The 21,287-nt window shown below is 36.8% G+C and overlaps 1 protein-coding gene across 7 annotated transcripts in view; it reads left to right on the forward strand.

Annotated features, from left to right (window-relative positions):
- DEPDC1 (DEP domain containing 1) overlaps positions 1-13,372 on the forward strand; it is a 28,913-nt gene extending 15,541 nt beyond the window's left edge. For 2 of the 7 annotated variants that reach the window (XM_070467960.1, XM_070467958.1), the window contains 3 exons: positions 1,263-1,439; positions 2,817-3,002; positions 3,688-5,111. In XM_070467960.1, coding sequence (XP_070324061.1) covers positions 1,263-1,439; positions 2,817-3,002; positions 3,688-3,828 — 504 coding nt within the window. In that variant the 3' untranslated portion in view covers positions 3,829-5,111. The other 5 variants (XR_011487825.1, XM_070467957.1, XM_070467956.1 and 2 more) reach the window with 5 other exon arrangements.
- Positions 13,373-21,287: the final 7,915 nt, after the last annotated feature.

Genomic DNA, 21,287 nt, shown 5'->3' on the forward strand with positions numbered 1-21,287 from the left:
GAGTGTCGGAAACATGAGCCTGGTAAAAACAGATCAGGGCTGAAGGTACATATTTTGAAAAGTGGTAGTTGAAGGTATGGGAGTAAATGAGCTCTACAAAGCTGAGGAAAAGAATAAAAATCTGAGGACTGTACCTTAGAAGAAGATAGGAAAAACCTGCCAGACATGTAGAAATAAAACCAAAAATAATTCAATAAATATGCTCAGCATCTATTATGTGCACAATGCCTAAAATACAATTCTGTATTCAAATTATTTTAGAATGAAGTGTGTGTTTATGTGTGCCTTATTAAATTAATCCCACAAAAACACAAATAGGTGAATATATAACATATAAACACACGTGGTTACAAGGTTGGCACCATATATCTTTTGAAAGTGGAAAATAGTGTGTGCAAGGGTGCATGCATGTATGTGTCTTATATTTGGTGGCTTATATGGATATAAATGAGAGTAAATTAGTTTTGAAACCCAAAATTTATCCCAGAATTTGAAGATCATCATGATGGAACTGAAAAATATATACATTGTCTTTAAAGACTGATGGAATAGCATTAAAAACTATTTTCCAGTTTCAAAAGATACATGGTGCCAACCTTGTAACCACATGTGTTTATGTTATATATTCTCCTATTGGTGTTTTTGTGGGATTAGTTTAATAAGTCACTCTTCTCTCACAGTGTGTGCTGTGCTATGCTTAGTTGTGTCTGACTCTTTACAACCCTGGGGACTATTAACTTGCCAGGCTCCTCTGTCCAAGGCGATTCTCCAGGCAAGAATACTGGAGTGGGTTGCCATGCCCTCCTCCAAGGGATCTTCCAAACCCAGGTGTCCCACATTGCAGGCACATTCTTTACCATCTGAGCCACCAGGCAAACCCAAGAATACTGGAGTCGGTAGCCTATCCCTTCCTGGGATAGGAGAACTTCTCCAGGAGAGAACTTCCCGACTCAGGGGCGCCATATTTATATGGTATTAATGGAATCTGTGTATTTACTAATAAAATTGTAACAAAGTTAAAAAGCTAAGTCTTCTGTAATCATTTGGGATTTATATTAAGGAAATACTTAATAAGTACTAAAACAAAAAAAAATTGGCATTTTATTCTTCCTAATGTTATGTTATTGTCCTCATTTTTTAAGCTGAAGTTGGCTTATCACTTTATCTCAATCTGTTAGCATAATGCTACCTAGAATTTACTGATACTCTAATTTATATAAAACCTTAAGCTTTTAAATTCACCTCTTTTATTATGTTTCTAGATGATACACACTTTTTCTCGGAGTGTATTACGCTGTGCTGAAGAAGTAGATCTTGATGAGCTTCTTGCTGCAAGATTAGTATCTTTCTTGATGGATCATCAACAGGAAATTCTTCAAGTGCCTTCTTACCTACAGGCTGCAGTAGAGAAACATCTTGACTACTTAAGAAAGGGCCATGTATGTATTGTAAATCTTAAAATTCTTTATATTAGTCTACTGCAAGTGGCAAACTCATCTCAAACTAACCTTATCAAAAAGGGAGACTATTTCAGCTCACGTAAATAACCTCCAAAAGTCAGGAATATAGACAGAATATGGAGATTCAAATAGTCAGAGGACTCTTTTCCATCCCTTCATCCCTTATTTCCATTTCAGTCCTATAGTTGAAAACTGGCTCCTTCACATGATGGGATATGGTTGATTAAAGTGAAAGTCACTCAGTCGTGTCTGACTCTTTGTGACCCCATGGACTATACAGTCCACGGAATTCTCCAGGCCAGAATACTGGAGCAGGTAGCCTTTCCCTTCTCCAGGGGATCTTCCCAAACCAGGGATCAAACCCAGGTCTCCCACATTGCAGGCGGATTCTGTACCAGCTGAGCTACAAGTGAAGCCCAAGAATACTGGAGTGGGTAGCCTATCCCTTCTCCAGTGGAACTTCCTGGCCCAGGAATCAAACCAGATTCTTTATCAAGTGAGCTATGAGGGAAGCCCTATGGTCCATTAAGGCTCTTTGCATTCCATGGGGGGAAAAGAGCCATTCCTTCACCTTTGATTTGAAAAGTTACTGGTATGGACTCATATTGGCCCAATCTAGGTTAAATTCACATTTTTTAAGTGGTTGAGGGTGAGTGACTTGGAGAGAGGGCCATACTCTGAGTGACTCTACATAGATTAGAGAATAATCTGTTATTCAAAAAAAGGTAAGGATAGTTGGGGGTGGAATGGGAAGGAAAAAAGGAATCTAAGCAGCCAAAAACAACCACCTGTTCTATTCAGTCTTTGACTGTCCAGCATATATACTCATATTTCTTCCTATGCATACCATTCTAATGTTGCCCTGACCTACCATAATTATAACTATCCCCTACAATTTCTTTCTCTTGTCTACAGATGTTAGAGGCCCTGCCCATATTCTTACACCTCAAAACTCGTAGATGAACACTTTTACTCTTTCAAAACATTCGTGTTTTAAGATGAATTAAAATATCATGTTGATTGTTACTATTTCATAGTTAAAAGGATAAAATCTATGGTTAATAGTACTAATGATGGTTTTACATTATTAATATCTTGTGTACATCCCATTTTATGGTTGAAACAAATCAAGACAAGTTTAAATAACTTGCTGATGGTTATAAAGCTGTAGTAGGTTGTAGGACTGGGAGTGAGACCCTACTGACTTACTACTTCTCTGCTGCATAATACAGTTTTCTTAAAGTGTTGAATGTTTGGTAGCAAAATAATATGAACAAAATTCCACTGAAAGAATCATTACCAAATAGGAACATGACCTGAATTAATAGGTTTGACTGTATCATTTGTTCTCTACAGATTAAAAATCCTGGAGATGGAGTGATTGCTCCTTTGCCAACGTATTCATACTGTAAGCAGATCAGTGCTCAGGAGTTTGATGAGCAGAAAGTTTCTACCTCTCAAGCTGCAATTGCAGAACTTTTAGAGAATATTATTAAAAATAAGAGTTTGCCTCTAAAGGAGAAAAGGAGAAAACTAAAACAGGTAAGAGATTGAATAATTTCCTAATCATAAATATTTTCTAATATGCTATTGCTGTTTGTTATTTAAAAGCATTTAGAATCTAATTTCTTATTTTAATATTTTGAATTTTAAATATCATATATATATAACACCTATGTATTTCTACCTGCTTGGTTTTACTCTGTCCTGAAATTAATAACAATAATAACATATACTCTCCTTTATGTTGAGTAGTTTGTATTTATAACATGGATTACCTTAGGACAATAATTATAAACTTTAGGTTATAATATATAAATTTTAGTGACTCATCATTTCCATTTAGAATTTTTAGCTCTATATCAATGTAGCCACATGATTCTAGCATGTCCAATTCCAGATCTGAGACACTCGAAGAAATATGAAATATACTAACTAGATCCCAGTGACCTTCATGGTGTTACCAATGAGAAGAAAGAACATCTGGAATTTAGGAGAATTAATACCAGAGGAGAATTCTACAAAATTAATGCTAACTGGGCTCCAAGAAATATTACAAGATACCTTTCATATGTGAGAAAGTGGAGGGAGAAGCAAGGATAAAGTAAAAGGATACTCATCAAATACATGTTTGAGAAAAGCACTAAATCCTTATAAAATCTTGACCAGTGGCTTCAGCTTAGATAATAATGTTAAATATCTTCTAATTCTTCACCCCATTTTTAAGTTTCAGAAGGAATATCCCTTAATATATCAGAAAAGATTTCCAACCTCTGAAAGTGAAGCAGCACTTTTCGGTGACAAACCTACAATCAAGCAACCAATGCTATTTTTAAAAAAACCAAAGTTTCGTAGTTTAAGATACTAATTGAATTGAAAATTATGTAATACTTCTAGAACTTTGGTAAGTGAAGCCATATGTAAAAATTGAGGTACTAAAAAGGAAGTCTATTTATTAATAAGGTTTTTTTTTTTCCATTTATTTTTATTAGTTGGAGGCTAATTACTTTACAATATTGTAGTGGTTTTTGCCATACATTGACATGAATCAGCCATGGATTTACATGTATTCCCCATCCCGATCCCCCCTCCCACCTCCCTCTAGGTTCTTTTTTTTTTTAATAAAACATTATAAAAGGAGGTGCCAAATAGTTTTTATCAATGTGAAGCTGCTAAGAAACTAGTAGATCTTAACTGAGAGCAAATAACTGTAGGTGATACCAGGTATTTTAAGCGGAAATGATCTTTTGTTTTTTATACAGCTATCTGGAAAAGTTATCATGATGTGTGCTAAAACTGTATTACTTGAATTTTGAAAACTTGACATTTGCTCATCAAGATTAAGCTGTAATTCTGTTTAAAAAAAAAAACTTATCTGCACATGCTTATGGATGTTACTTAAAGAACTAGTTGTTTTAGTTGTTTATAATTACTTTTGTTTCTAAGTGCAAGAATGTGAAGAATATTTGGAAACTTGATGAATTAATTTTCATCTACTAAATATTGCACTCTTATATATTCTTTTTCTACTTTTGATCTATTTATATATCTATGTGTTTTTAAAATATGTATATATAAGACTTGGATTTGCCTTTAATGTTTACCCCAACTGCTTCAGTCATTCATTTTTTTCCAGTAAATATCTTTTGCATTCTAATTGTCATGAATCTACAAGAAGGTAAAGATATGAAAGAAGTAGAAAGCAATCATATGTTCATTTAAAAGATATTTATTTAGCAACTTCTTTATGCCTTTCATTTTTTAAGATGTGGGAAGAAAATGATGAATAAAACAGAAAACCTCTTCCCCTAAAATATTTTCTAATCAAGGAAAATATACCTATTATATACTTAAAATAACAGTACACCCCCTGAAATCAAGTCATGAGGATTCATTCCTACTGAAAACTAGCCTTTTTAATGATGAAACAGTTCTTTAAGCTAGTGTTTTTTTAATTGGCGCATATTAGAAGCACCAGGAGAGTTTTAAAAAATGCTCAGGTCCTACCTTATATTGATTAAATCAAAATTTTAACGGATAGTATATAGGCCTCTATATTTTTTAAGCTTTCCAGGTGGATCCAATATTCAGCCAACTTTGAGAATCAGTGCCCTAAATACTTTGTATAAATAAAATGTCAAACTGGTATCACATTGGCTTTATTATTTCATGGAAGAAAATCCCAAGTGTAAGTTCCTGTCATCTTGATAGAAGGTTCTCCAAACTTCTGCTTGACTATCAGTACAAACTTGAAGCAATTTTTCTTCCAAGTTTTTCTGAAGATTATTTGATACCTATTTGGTAAGTGTAAAGATATATATACTGACTGGGATGTAATAGACATCTATTGTTCAATGGTGGTTTTGATTTCTCAGTGTAATGTCATACAGTAAAATGACAATGTTCCATTTGAGATTAATATTTTTATTAAAAATAGGAACAGAAAATAATATATCTTTTGCCCAGAAACCTTAGCTAAAAATATTGAACCAAATTAGAATTCTTCCCAAGGTGTTTGTAGACTCAAAAATTTCTTGTTTAAAGGTATGCACTAGTGTGAATTATGTTGTGTATTGTGATAAAAACTACTGTGGGTTTTGTAACAATTTAATTTTGTATTTATTGATTGATATTAAATATATAAATACTATAAAGACATAGTAAACTTTCATATCCATTAGTGTGCATTCAATTGAGGTTAAAGAGTACATGATGTAACATTTTAATAATGTGAACTCTGAAGTCATATTTGAATCCTATTGTGCTATTTACTATGTAACCACAGACAAGTTATTTAACTTCTCTAAATCCCAGTTTTCTCTTATCTGTATAATAAAGATTATAAGAGTACATGTCTGCTAGGATGTTGTGAGCATTAAATACAATAATGCATGAGAGAAGTGTTTAGCAAAGTATCTAGCATAAAATAGGCACTCTATAAATATTAGAAATTAATACTAGAAACACCTAGAATTATAGCACTAGAAGAGATTGTAGGAAAAAATATAGTCCTCTCAATTGCTTTGAGCAAAAAGGAAGGAACCAAAACAAATTGTGAACAATTTCTTGTTAAACTAGTTTGTAGTGTGTGTCTTATTAAACTATTTTTAGTTATGAAAGAAAGCTTCTGATTGTACATACTGGTTGAAAATATTTGGTCTAGTTATAAAGAGAAAAATTAATGAGAAAACATTAATATCTTCAGAAGCAATCCTTGAATATGTGAAAACATACAGGATACATTACACAAGTAGAATCCTTAGCCTTTGACTGGAGTGTGGACAGATACCATTGTATCAGGGGAAAAATAGAGTAATTGCTGTCATTTAGGGATCCACTCTTCTCATATACCATCTAGTTAATCTATACTCAGTAGTAGAAAGTACAAAGAATTTCCTCCTGACTAGCTTTCTGTCCTTGGAAAGTGTAAACTCTGAGTTTCCTCATCCATAAAATATGAATAATAACATCTACTTAACCAAGTTGTAAGGATAATTAAGAGAGGCAATGTAATGTATTTAAATCTTGAACTTAGCAAGCCTAAGCTCAATTTCTAGGTCCTTTCCTCTTATATTGAATTTAATAAAATTTATGCCGATTAAAACTCTTTTCCTTCCAAATCTCTGTCCTCATATCTCACAATATATTTTCTGTTCTCTTCTATCAGTGGTGATATTTTTACCTCATGTTTGGAAGAATTAAAAATAGTTCCAGAATTTTATATCCTTTCAGCCTGTTACCTCTCCAACAGATATAACTCCCTTTGATTTTGAAGGTAAAGCACATGTGTGTATATGTGTATGCATGTGGTATTATTGTTGAAACTTCTAGAAGAGAAATGAAGGATTGTGGTTTTAACATTAAACTCTAAATTTAAGGAAATAAAGTCAGTTCACTGGAATAAAATTAACAGTTCCAAATACAATAAAGTATACCAATTTTATACTACAGAATCTTTTATTAACTCAGAATTAACTTAGCTTTTGTATTAACTAAGAATCTTATTTTCTAAGAACTAGGGGAAAAAATACACAGAATAGCTGTTTTTAATACCTCCAGAAAACCTCTGAGAATGTGTACTGAGGAAATGTAGAATGTATAAGACATTTGAAAATAGTTTTGACTTTTGCTCATTATGAAAACAACTTTTGTATCATTAATTGCTCTAACTTACCCTTCCATAAGCAACTAGAAAACCAAGTAATGAGTTGGCCAAAACTTTCTTTCAAGTTTTTCTATAACATCTTACGAAAAGCCCAAACAAGGTTTTTGGCCAGCCCAATGTATGAAGCAACTGTTACTAGATACCAACTACAGGTAATAAAAGACTGATTCCTCAGAAAATGAAAACAAAGGAGGTAAGCCCTATGTGTGTGTGCATAATCACATCCACCTCTGTCCATAGAATTTTTCAGGCAAGAATACTGGAGTGAGTTGCCATTTCCTTCTCCAGTGGATCTTCCCAACCCAGGGATCGAACCTGTATCTCTTGTGTCTTCTTCACTGGTAGGTGAGTTCTTTACCAGCTGAGCCACTGGAGAATCCCTATGATTGTCTCCAGATTACTGCTTACAGGCAGTTGCCATGCCAGGGTGCAGGGAGGGACAGCCAAAATAAAGCTCAGCATCTCAGTGCATTAAGTAGCTAGAGATCAGAGGATGACTGAGGAAGCTATTAAAAAATACAGAAGACAAAAAGTTTTAAAAAAAAAAACAACACTCTTCAGAGATCTGCAGTGGTTTAAAGGTTTTGTTGAGTACTAATTGGCATGAGGCAAGGTGAAGTAAGTCAGTTGAGTACTTAAAAAGAAGGGTGCGGGGGGCAAGGAAAGAATGGACTGAAAAGCAGTAAACCAAACAATCTCAGTACCTCACAGATCTGGGAATACATATTCCCATCTGTCAAAGTATAGAGAACCTCTAATACTTGGGGCATTGGGTAGCATCTTCAGAAGAGTTGTGCTTCAAGTGTGGGCCAGATTAGCACTAGAAGAAAAACTGCTATGAATTCACCCTACTATAAATCTTAAAAACAAGCCCCAAAATCTTCACATTGCTCTTCCAGTAACTTTTGTGTGCCAGAACAATACTTTAAAGAAATACAACAAAATCTACATTTAACAATGTAAAAATTACAATGTCCAGCATCCAATCAAAAATTATCAGACATGCAAAGAAACAGAGAAGTATATAATCCATAGCCAGAGGTAAAAGTGATCAGTAGAAATGTACCTAGATATAACAGAGATAATGAAATTAACAGGCACTTTAACAGTTATTATAAACATTATAAATATTTTCTAGGATATAAAGAAAATCAGGAATATACTGGTGGACATGGAGGATACAAAAAAGATTGAAAGATAATTCTAGAGATTAAAACTATAATATCCAAAATGAAAAATAAATGTAATAAAATTAAGAGCAAATTAGACCCAGCAGAAGAAAAGATTCATGAACTTGGAAACATCAATATCCACTACCCAAAATAAAGTTCCCTGGTGGTCTAGTGGCTAGGATTCAGCACTTTCACCCCTGTGGCCTGGGTTTGATTCCTGGTAAGGGAAGGTATGATTTTGGGCTTCCCTGATAGCTCAGTTGGTAAAGAATCTGCCTGCAATGCAGGAGACCCTGGTTTGATTTCTGGAGAAGGGATAGGCTACCCACTCCAGTATTCTTAGGCCTCCCTTGTGGCTCAGCTGGTTAAGAATCCACCTGCAATGCGGGAGACCTGGGTTTGGGAGACCTGGGTTCGATCCCTGGGTTGGGAAGATCCCCTGGAGAAGGGAAAGGCTACCCACTCCAGTATTCTGGCCTGGAGAATTCCATGGACTGTACAGTCCATGGGATTGCAAAGAGTCAGACACAACTGAGTGACTTTCATTTTCACTTTCAAAATGAAGTACAAAGGAAGCAAACTGAAAAAACAAAAAGAACAGAGTTTCAGTGAGCTTTGTGAAAATATGAAACAGAATTGTGTGAATTAGAGCCTAGAAGTGAAGGAAGGAAAAGGGAGAACGTAAAAGTTACTGGCCAAAAATAATGGCTGAAGTTTTCCTAAATGTAACAAAGACCATAAACCCATAGAAGTTCAAGTAACACAGCAAAAGAAAAACAAATCCGCACCAAGGCACATGTAAGCAAGTTGCTGAAAACTAATGATAAAGAGGAAAAGTATTCAGAGCAAATAATTTATACAAAGGAACAAAAATGAGATTTTTTTTAAATAATATTTTTAAAAACTGTAAATGAGAAAACAATTAAGTGATACTGTTTTAGATTTGTTTTCTTGGTTAAGAATTGGTGTAAATTCACCACCAGTAAAAATTTTGGCAAGGGCTGTCAGTATGCTATCAACCACCAGTAATAGTCTCTTCATTACAAGCTAGCCATTGATTGATCCAGATCCAAAATCCTAGTTTAGTCAGCTTTGTAGGACTAGTCTTAGTTCTGCCTTTGGTCATGTTACCGATATTACAGTACTGAGACAAATATTTGTCAGAGATTACTGAGTAGTACATTTAGCTCACTCATTGGAAAAGACCCTGATGCTGGGAAAGATTGAAGGCAAAAAGAGAAGGGAGCAGCAGAGGATGAGATGATTAGATGTCATCCTCGACCCAACAGACATGAATTTGAACAAACTCCGGAGGACAGTGAAGGACAGGGAAGCTTGGCATGCTGCAGTCCATGGGGGTCGCAAAACATCAGACACGACTTAACAACTGAGCAACACTTAGCAATACTTGCAAAAGTGATGGGGAGTGGGAAGGATGGGGCAAAAGAAAAGGTTGAACTGCAACAGAATTGTAACAGAGGCCTCAACTGATCCAATGAACAGGCTTTGGAGCTGGGATGGGACTTCAGAATTGTCCCAAATTGACAAAAGGAACTGAACCTTTGTACCTTCATCTAAGTGAAAGTGTTAGTCACTCAGTAATGGCTGACTCTTTGTGACCCCACGGACTGTAGCCCACCAGGCTCCTCTGTCCATGGGATTCTCCAGGCAAGTACTGGATTGGGCTACCATTTCCTTCTCCAGAGGATCTTCCTGACCCAGGGATTGAACCTGGGTCTCCTGCATTACAGGAAGATTCTTAACCATCTGAGCCACCAGGGAAGGTACCTTTCTGTAAACCAGTCAATCAATATGGGTTGATTTGGGAAGTACAACCCTGGGTGAAGCAGTTCCCTCTAGTCAAGCATGATTCCTAGAGAGGACTGCAGCCAATATCCCTGACTGGTGAAAAGTGAATGATTCAGCACAGAAGGGGTTCTATGGAGAACACCTCATATCCACTGCAAGGGATCCCTAGCATTAAAACAAACAAACTAGAAAAGGGATTGGGTTAATATGAGAGAGGTTATGAGAATTGATGTCTTGGGATATTATTTGCTTTATTGTTTGTTGATTTATTAAAAAGTAATGTCTATCATATTAATAGATGATTTGGAATTGAAAAGTTTAAATTGCCTGTAATCTTAACAATCAGATAAAACCCTATGAAATCTTGGAGTATCCTATCTCTCAACAACTCAGAATAAAGTAGCTCTCTTTTTATCCTCAAAGGTTTATATGATTGACTGAGATTAGCAGTAATTTTTCTTAAAAGTTCATGATGAAGCTAAAAATACAGTGAAAGGACCTGCATTCTTATTCATTATGTACAATGTCTCAGACTTTTGTATTTATGGATTTTTTTGTTAACTTTCTGATTTATATCTTGGGAATTCTAAAGACTGCATCCATCTTTAGATTTTAGCAGTTTCTACCTGTCTTCTTACAATTCAGTGATCTAACTTGCCAGGCATTACTTTATGCTCAAGTGAAGAGTTCAAAGTCTTTCTTTTCCCCATCTTAACATTGTGTGTCCCCTCCACTCATTTATATTTCACTTATTGCTAGGCTGTAGTGCTACTAAGTGTTGCTATTAAGCACTTATTGGTCAGTAAACAGAAAATTAAATTTCAAAATCAAATCATAAATTGGAAGAATTACATAGTTTAAAAGTCACAGACAGTGGAAATTTAACTTTCGGAATCAGTGTTACATAATTTGTAAAGTGAGTATATTTTTAAGAAACCCATTAGTAAGTTAGATTTGGATGACTTGTGGGCAGCAGTGCCATCTGCAGGTCTGTGATGCCATTCTTCTTAGTGTCTGGTGTTCTCTAAGAGATTTGACTGTACTGAATATTTATGGTTTTATAATGTCAAGTACAAAGTGGCATTAATCACAGACTGAAGAAGGATGAACTTATAGGTACAGATCCTCATTAGAGATTTTTAAACCACTGAGCTAATCAACTGCCATATCCATATTAATAATTCAAATGTTAAGCATAATGTATAAGAAGTAAACTATATATATATAAAATGAGCATAGATATTGGAATAATGCCCTGGAAGTGGGTTCTAATTGTGTATTATCAGCTGTGTGATATTAAAGAAATTATTTAACTTCTCTGAAATGCAGTATTTTTAATTTATAAAATGGGAACAATACTTCCTTCATGACATCTTTGAGACCTCAAAATACGTAAAATGTATAAAGTGCCTAGCACAAGTGTGCATATAATATGCTACCAATTGATATTAATAGTTCCCTTTCCCTTAAAATTAGAACAAAAATCTCAAGACCATTTACTGTCTTTGTACCTAGTGCATTTAAGAGTTATAAAATATACCATTACCTTTTTGGATAAAGTAGAATTTGGGATACTTATCCTATCCTGTATATCTTTTCATTTTTATGTCTTTTATAAAATTTAAATGTAGATATATATGTTGGTAGCTGCATAGAGTATTTCTACAATATATTTATAAGGAATGATAAACAGTGATTGCTGAATTTGGGGAGTATGAAGACGTCTTTTTTTTTTAATGTGTATACCCCTGAAACTGTTTTAATTTCTATCATGTCCAACATTACTTTTTCCAAAATTGAATGCTAATTAGTATAAATATTTGGAAAAGGAAAATATCTGAGATTATCCTTATATTAAAATGAATGACAATTCCCTCTCTTCACCCCCACCTCTATAAATCTTTGCTTCTAAATAAGACAGAGAAGTCTTACCTGAGTAATTCATATTGAGTAAATTTTCTCTAAAATCGTAATGTATACTTTCAAGGGAATCTGTAGACAGCTTTCTTCAAAATTGATAAGAATGGAATAAACTACCTAAGATCTGTCCTCTTGGAAAGCAGAGGCTGACATGATTATTCAGTTGCTAGCTCTGTGATTACATAGTAGACTATAATTTCCATGGTCATTCATGGACATGCCCAGAATAACACCATATTTGAATCACCTGACATGCATGTTTCCAGCTGAGGTTGAGCAAAATAGACTCTACCTTCTTGTTTCAGCTCTCATGTTGTAAATAAGTGTCCTTTTTACAGTTATGCAGTGCCATGTTTTTATTTTGGAGCTTTTGATAGGTGACTTCACCGTTTAAAATGAACCCCAAGTATAGTGCTGAAGTGCTGCCTTTTGTTTCTAAGAATAACAAGGTGGTAATGTACCTGATGAGCAAATGGATGTGTTAGGTAAACTCCATTCAGGCACAAGTTATAGCACTGTTGACTATCGGTTAAATGTTATTGAATCAACAAAGCAATTAAGTAATGCATTTTTAAACAGAAACATACATAAAACAAGGTTATAGATTAGTCAGTTCATGAAAATGTTAGGGCCAAAGGCGCGAAGGAACCTAACTTTATAATTCCCCTAGGAGCAAAGGTTTGGGATTCCTATTTCAGTGTTTGCAGTGACTTTATAGAAACATTATATTGCCATATGTTTACAAAAGAATGGAGGTATCATGGCTGACTTTGTCCCCCTGAACCTTTCTCTCTTTTCTGAATTTATTCTAATGAACATACACTAATTTTACTACAAGGAATAAAATTTTCAAAATATATACAATATTAAATGCAATAAAAGTAAAATACATTGATTTAGCAGTCATATGGATATGAGTTACTGCTTGCCATTTAATGGCTATGTAACTTTCGGAACATTGTTTAACTTTTTCACAGCCTATATACACATCTATAAAACAGATAATATGTAACTTGGAAAGTTATTTTGAGGATTAACAACAGTGTATCTAAGTGTCTAGCTCAGTATCTGGTATTCATGGAACTCAAAACAATGTAACTATTAATATTAATTCTCTCCTAGGACTAAATCACAGAAGCCCAAGCCTCAGAAGCTCAACAGGTCTGAAAGATCATGATTTTCTTCTCAGTTATTATCCCCATTCACAAGAACAAATTTAATAGATTCAGTGCTTCAGCTTCTCTACACTTATTCTTGTTCCATCAACTGTTTGTTGAGTATCCACAATGTGCAGAAACTGTTCTATTGGTGAATGAAATAAAGTCTCTGCTTTGGGGTATGTTAAATCACATGACTTAGGCCTTCGTAGAAGATCTATGGCTTCCCACGTGGCTCAGTGGTAAAGATTCCACCTGCCAAGCAGGAAACGTGGGTTCAATCCCTGAGTTGGGAAAATCCCCTGGAGAAGGAAATAGCAACCCACTCCAGTATTCTTGCCTGGGAAATCCCATGGAAAGAGGAACCTAGTGGGCTATGGTCCATGGGGTCGCAAAGAGTCAGACACGACTTAGTGACTAAACAGCAACAGTAGCAGAAGAACTATAATGACTTTGACCTCCACATATATTTCATCTAATACCCAGATGTGGAGATGGAGCAATTAACCCTAAAATATTGCATATTCTGGAAGTGCTTCCTTTTTGAATCAAGTCCATCAGAAGTTTACTTAGGTACAGTCCCAGATTTTTACCCCTAAACTCGTTTAATATGCATGGCATCATAGTACTTGATTTTTCTTCTAACAGTAACTCTCCAAAGCTTGTTCCACCTGGACCCTTTTTCTCCTTTTCTTTGAGAGTTCATAGTATCTCCTTTCTCTCTTTACCAACCTGGGGAGATTAAATTTGTTGAACATTTATACTAGGTTAGTCTGAGACAGTCAAGAGACTCTGACTATTATACAAGTTTAGAAAATTTCTGAATGAAAGCTCTATTTCAAAAAAGTAGTTTTGAGAATAACTGAATCCACATCTCAAATTTAATAAGAATGATTTGTTGTTGTTATGGTTGTTCAGTCATGTCCAATTCTTTGTGACCCCATGGACTGCAGCACTTCAGGCTTCCCTGTCCTTCACCAGTTTGAGCTTGCTCAAACTCATGTCCATTGAGTTGGGGATGCCATCCAACCATCTAGTCCTCTGTTATCGCCTTCCTCTCCTGCCTTCAATCTTGCCCAGCATCAGGGTCTTTTCAAATGAGTCAGCTCTTCACATCAGGTGGTCAAAGTATTGGCGTTTCAGCTTCAACATCAGTCCTTCCAGTGAATATTCAGGACTGATTTCCTTTAGGATAGACTGGTTGGATATCCTTGTAGTCCAAGGGACTCTCAAGAGTCTTATCCAACACCACAGTCCAAAAGCATCAGTTCTCTGGCACTCAGCCTTCCTTATGGTCCAGCTCTCACATCCATCCATGACTACTGGAAAAACCATAGCTTTGACTATTAGGAACTTTGTCATCAAAAAAGTGTCTCTGCTTTTTAATACACTGTCTAGGTTTGTCATAGCTTTCCTTTCAAGAAGCAAGCGTCTTTTAATTTCATGGCTGCAGTTACCATCTGCAGTGATTTTGGAACCTAAGAAAATAAAATCTGTCACTGCTTCTATTTATTCCCCTTCTGTTTGCCTGAAGTGATGGGACCAGATGCCATGATCTTAGTTTTTTGAATGTTGAGTTTTAAGCCAGCTTTTACTTAGAATGATTTTACTTGTGCATAATTTATAATAGAAATTATGCTTTTAAAAATAAGCTACACAAATGGGAGTTCTACTTGGCCCCCCATACACAGAGAAGTAGCAGTGTATTTCTCCCTCTGCCCCCATCATGATCTGTTAGCTGTGTTGTCCTTTTCCTTGTTATAAGGTGCTGGAATGTCACTAACTATATTCCCATGTGTTGTCCAAGAGGCTGGCAAAATCCTTCCATGTATGACCCAGTGTCCCACTGTGTCCTTTACTAATTATACAGCTTAGCTGACTTCACTTGTGCGCAGCTGTTCTTTTGCATTTTTCTATTTTATCTTGTCTCTGTCTCTGCTTTTTTTTTTTTTTTTTTTTGTCTCTGCTTTTATGTTGCATTCAGCTTTTCTCTTCTGCACACAGCAGTGTCCCCTCTGTGCATCCTCTTTTCTTCAGCATCAGCTCTCAACCATTGGGAGAGACTATTTACCTTTGGGAAATGATTTTATTTTGCCACCAGATAAACCAGCCCCCTCCCCATGTGCTCCTTTTCTAACACACTCTGGATTTGGAAACAGAAGACAGTAAGTAGTTTTTCTTCATTCCAGAACATCCTGGGCCATAGCTACACAGCAGGGATCAAAGCAGGCACACATCAAAAGCACCCCAACTGAGAGGAGCAGCCCTGAAGCTTCTGCGCCTTCGGTTCTTGTTATCTTCACTGCCTGTGAGTCATGTATATCTCATCTCATCTTTCCTGTCTGCTATTCCTTTTCTAAGGCTCAGCAGAGAAAGCTGCTCTTTACTAAACTTACTTAACAACTCAAGATAAAACTCCTTCAATTTTTCCCTCCCTCCATCCTCTCATAATTACTATACTTAAACAATTTCAGTGATACTCATTTATTTGATGTTACTTAAGCTCTCACTGTGTGCCAACTACTATGAGTGAGTGATGATGCTAGAAAAAATGAATGATACACTTCGTACTCTCAAGGAGCCTTCTACTAATAAAGCAAGACTACTGTCACGTAGACAGTTCTAATACAATGTGTGATCAAATCTATTGTTGTCACTGTTCAGTTGATAAGTTGTGTCCAACTCTGCAACCCCATGGACTGCAGCATGCCAGGTTCCTCACTCCTCTACTATTTCCTGGAGTTTACTCAAATTCATGTCCATTGAGTCAGTGATGCTATGTAACCATCTCATAGCATGCCCTCTTCTTTTGCCTTAAATCTTTCCCAGCATCAGGGTCTTTTCCAATGAGTCATTTCTTCACATCAGGTAGCCAAAGTTTTGGAGCTTCAGCTTTAGCATTAGTCCTTCCAATGAATATTCACAGTTGATTTCCTTTAGGATTGACTGATTTGATCTCCTTAGAGTCCAAGGGACTCTCAAGAGTCTTCTCCGGCACCACAGTTCAAAAGCATCAATTCTTCGGCTCTCAGTTGTCTTTGGGCTTCCATGGTGGCTCTGGCCATAAAGTATCTGCCTGCAATGCAGGAGACCCTGGTTCAATCCCTGGGTCAGGAGGATCCCTGGAGAAGGGAATGGCTACCCACTCCAGTATTCTTGCCTGGACAATTCTGTGGACAAAGACACCTGGCAAGCTACAGTTCATGGGGTCATAGTCACGACTGAGCGACTAACTCTTTCTCATCATTAGTAGCCTTCTTTATGGTCCAACTCTCACATCCATACATGACTACTGGAAAACCACAGCTTTGACTATATGGATCTTTGTTAGAAAAGTGATGTCTCTGCTTTTTAGTACACTGTCTCAGTTTGTCATAGCTTTCTTTCCAAGGAGCCAGCATCTTTGAATTTCATGGCTACAGTCACTGTCTGCAGTGATTTTGGAGCCCATAATAGAAACAAAGGATCTTTTTGGAGTAAACGGAAGGGGCACCATTTCTAAGATGAGGTGATACCTTGCATGAGTGTTTTTCCAGGCAGAAGGTTCACATATGTAGGGACAGAGTATGGTAGGGTTAGAGTAGTGTAGATAGAGGCAAATCATTGGGGATGAAAAATAGCAAATGTGTTCTTGAGGTTGGGGTAATAGGAACAAGTGAAGATTGCTGAGCTATGGATTTGAGTCAGGGAGTTACTAGAGATACTGCTGGGAAGAACATCATAAAAACTTCATGCTATTTTTTCCTTTTATTTTGTTCCACTACAGTGATTTCCACCAATCTGTCTTCCAACTCACTTACTCATTCTTGTGCCTCATTTATTCTGTTATTGCTTCCTTCTAGTGTACTTTGCATTTCATTTATTGTATTGTTCATCTTTTTTTTTCTTTTTTTCAGTCTTCTGGCTCTTTGTTAAACATTTCTCATAATCTTGTCAGTCTGCCTCCATTCTTTCTCCAAGATCTTGGATCATCCTTAATGTCACTGCTCTGAATTCTTTTTCAGGCAGATTGCCTATCTCTACTTCACTTAGTTGTTCTGAGGTTTTATCTTGTACCTATATCTGGAACATATTTCTCTGGCATCTCATTTTTTCTAGCTTCCTATCTTTGTGCTATCTGTTCCACAGGCTGTAAAATTGTAGTTCCTTTTGCTTCTGGTGCCTACCCACTGGTGGGTGAAGCTGCATTTGGTAGGCAGGGCCATGTCACAGGGTGTGTTTAGAGGCAGCAACTGTGGGCTCATGATGACTGTAGGGAGCCTGTCGATGGATGGGGCTATGTTTCCACCTGAGGCATCCTAGCACTGGAACCTGCAGGCTACTGAGTCAGGCCAGGTCTCAGTGTCGAAATGGCAACCTCCAGGAGAGCTCATGCCAGTGAATATTCCCTGGGGATTCTGCCACTGCTGTTCACCCCAACTGTGAGCTAAAACTAACCCCTACCTCTCCAGGAAACACTCCAACACCCACAGTTAATCTGGCCCAGGCTTCTATGGAGTCACTGCTTTGCCATGGGTCCCAGTGCAAATGAAACCTTGTGTGCACCCTCCAAGTGTAGAGTCTCCGTTCCCCCCAGTCCTGTGGGGCTCTTGCACTCAAACCTTACCACCCTTCAGAGCCAAATGCTCTGGGGGCTCCTGCTTCCAGTGCTAGACCTCCAGCTTGGGGAGCCTAACATGGAGCTCAGAACTCTCACTCCTGTGGGAGAAACTCTGCAATATAATTATTTTCCAATCTGTGGATAACCAAACTGGTGAGTATGGGATTTTATTATATCATGAAAAGTACCCTTTCTGCTATCTCTTTGTGACTTCTTCTTTGTCTTTAGATATATAATATCTTTTGTGGGATAGATTCCAGTCATTTTTGTCAATGGTTGCTCAGCTATTAATGTTATTTTTAGTGTGTTCAAGAGAGGGGATAAGCTCAAGTCCTTCTATTCCCCCATCTTTCTCCTTCCCAAACATCATAAAAACTTATCTGACATGTATTCAAGAACTTAGACTTTATCCTATAAAGGTGGACTTTGCTGAAATGTAACTTCCTTGTGTGAAGTTGAATAACAGGTTCCCAAATAAATTTATGTCCTGATGGCAAAACCTGTAACTATAACACCTTATATGATTTTAAAAAAATAAATAAATACTCTACAAATGTGATCGAAATAATCTTGTAATAGAGAGATCATCCTGGATTATCTGTGTAGTCCCAATATAATCACAAGAGTCCTTATAAAAGGAAGATAGGGAGGTCAGAGACAGAGATGTGATGATGGAAGCAGAAGACAGAGAAGATGCTGTACTGCTGGCTTAATGGCCTCTAAAAGCTGGAAATGTCAAGGAAACATTCTTTCCTAGAGGCTTCAGAGAAAAGTGATTCTGTAAAACCAAGTTAGACTTCTAACCTCCAGAAACTTAAGATAATGTTTTTGTTGTTTCAGTTAGTGTATGGTGTTTAACAGCAGGAATTTAATATACTCCTTGAGAGCAGGAGTTTTGGTTTCATTGCTACTCTATCTTGAATGGTACAGAATAACCATGCCAAATTATGTTTCTTTGAGCTAACGGCCAGTAGAACCAAAATGCTGAGGAAAAGCTCTAAACCAGGGCACAGGATCCTTTTTAAAGGAAACTTACATTGATAAGGGCTTCCCTTGTAGCTCAGTCAGTAAAGAATCTGCCTTGGAAGGAAAACTGTAACAAACCTAGACAGTGTATTAAAAAGCAAAGACATCACTTTGCTGACAGAGGTCCTTATAGTCAAAGCTATGGGTTTTCCAGTAGTTATGTATAGATGTGAGAGTTGGGCCATAAAAAAAGACTGAGCACCGAACAATTGATGCCTTTGAATTGAATATCCCCTCTCTTGAGAGTTCCTTGAACTGCAGGAGATCAAACCAGTCAATCCTAAAGGAAATCAACCCGGAATATTTATTGAAAAGACTGATGCTGAAGCAGAAGCTCCAATACTTTGACCCCCCTGATGCAAAGAGCTGACTCATCAGAAGAAAATGTGATGCTCGGAAAGACTGAAGGCAAAAGGAGAAAAGGGCAGCAGAGGATGAGATGGTTGGATGGCATCACCAACTCAGTGGACAAGAATCTGAGCGAACTCCAGGAGATAGTGAAGGAAGGACAGGGAAGCCTGGCATGCTGCAGTCCTTAATGTCGCAAAGAGTCGGACATGACTTAGCAACTGAACAATAAAAACAACAATCTCCTTTGGCCAGATTATCACGGCCCCAGCTAAGGAACTTAAAATGGGTAGATGAAAGACTTTTTTCTCTCCTAGACTTCTGGTGATAAGAATAGGCTAACTATGACACTCACTTGCTCTGGATGCTGCAACTGAAATCCAGGACCCCTGACAAAGGTGGCCTAAAGTAGAAATTCTTCCCAAAGTCAGCCTCTCGGATTTCTATCTTCAGGGTGGTCGAAGTCTTTTTGTCTTATCTTTTCCAAATTTAGATTAACAGGAGAAAGACATTTGTAAAAATTAGTTATTTGGATTGTTACATGTGTGAATTTGGTTTTGAGAGACTGATTATTGATCCTTTCCCTCCCAGAGACAGCTATTGCTTTCTTGTTTGTCTGATTCTGTGTGCTGAAGATTTGGCTTTACCAGAGCATATATGTTGTCATACTTGCATCTGCAAGTGGCCAGCTGTCAGGGAGGTGGGGTGGGAGCCAAGGGTATCTAGATAACAAGCCAGAAATGTGGGTTGCACCCTATTTGCAGCAGGTAGCTTGCCAACCACTGCCAGTTTTCATGGTTTAAGTCTTTCTTGCTTTTGACTACCTTTGAAAGTGAATCTGGGTTGTTAGAGTTGCTTCTTCTGCACTTTCTGTCGGGATACCACTTGTATCCGTGGTTACAGTATAAGAAAGCTATTGTTTTTGGTTTGAGTTACAATTGGAATAGTATATCTTTGCTTTAAAAAATCTTCAAGGCCTTGAACAGTATCTGGAACATATAAGGTGCTCAATAAATATGTATAGAGGGGCTAAAATAGAGAGGACTTACAATGAGGTACCCCAAAGAGACAACCAGAGGCCTTGTGAATTTTTATCCTGTATCAGCAGTGTATAGAATATGGGTTTTTTGCTTGACCACTTTAATGTGCTTCTCCAACAGGTTTCAAGGTTATGTTCAGGACATAACTCAAAACAAGACAAGTAGGATTCATTTTTCTTCAGAGCAAGTTTGTCATGAAATTTTGGAGATAAAAAATCCTTATTATGTAAACAATCTATACTATGTGATAGGGTGCAAAAGTATTTTACAGACTTCAAGGAAATTTGACCCTGCAAGTCTGTAACCTCTGGTTACGCCCACAAAACCCTTGAGAGTGACTTCATTCTCATCCAACATTCAGACTATTTGGGTGACAAGATTTGAGAGACATATGTCTACTGGTAATGATGGAAAACATCTCAGTCATGCAGAACTACTTTCCTAAGCTTTTGATGGTCACATTCTCTTCTCTTTCTAAAGAAGTTCCTGAGCACTTTACTTTGCTTCCAAAATTGATATGCATTTGTCATCTATCTTTTTTATTATTCTCCTAGCATTCTTAAAATCTAGCACTGAAAATGAAAAGTGAAAGTGAAGTTGCTCAGTCGTGTCTGACTCTTGGCGACCCCATGAACTGTAGCCCACCAGGCTCCTCCATCCATGGAATTTTCCAGGCAAGAGTACTGGAGTGGGTTGCCATAAAATCTAGCACTACAGTTACCTGTATGACCTTTTACAAATCACTTAATCTCTTTGAGTCTCAGTTTCTTCATTGGTAAACTAAGGAGCTTCTATCAAGGTATCTAAAGTTTATATCATGTTTAAAATTCTTTGATAATATGTTTTATGGTATTAGCCAAATGCTAGTAGTTGGCTTAGAGTAGCAAATAAACAAATATTCATCAGTTGACATCTGTCCCTCATCTTTAGTTGCAAGATATCAAATAGCTATTTTTGTATTAAACAACCATCCCTCAAGATCTAAAAGCTTAAAACAATGACCATTTATTTAAGCTCACAATTCTGCAATTCAGCAGTTTTAACTGGGTTCAGAAAGATAGTTTTTATGATCTTTCCTGATTAGAATGGT

Source organism: Odocoileus virginianus, chromosome 5 (genome assembly GCF_023699985.2).
Source record: "Odocoileus virginianus isolate 20LAN1187 ecotype Illinois chromosome 5, Ovbor_1.2, whole genome shotgun sequence".
Lineage (NCBI taxonomy): Eukaryota > Metazoa > Chordata > Mammalia > Artiodactyla > Cervidae > Odocoileus > Odocoileus virginianus.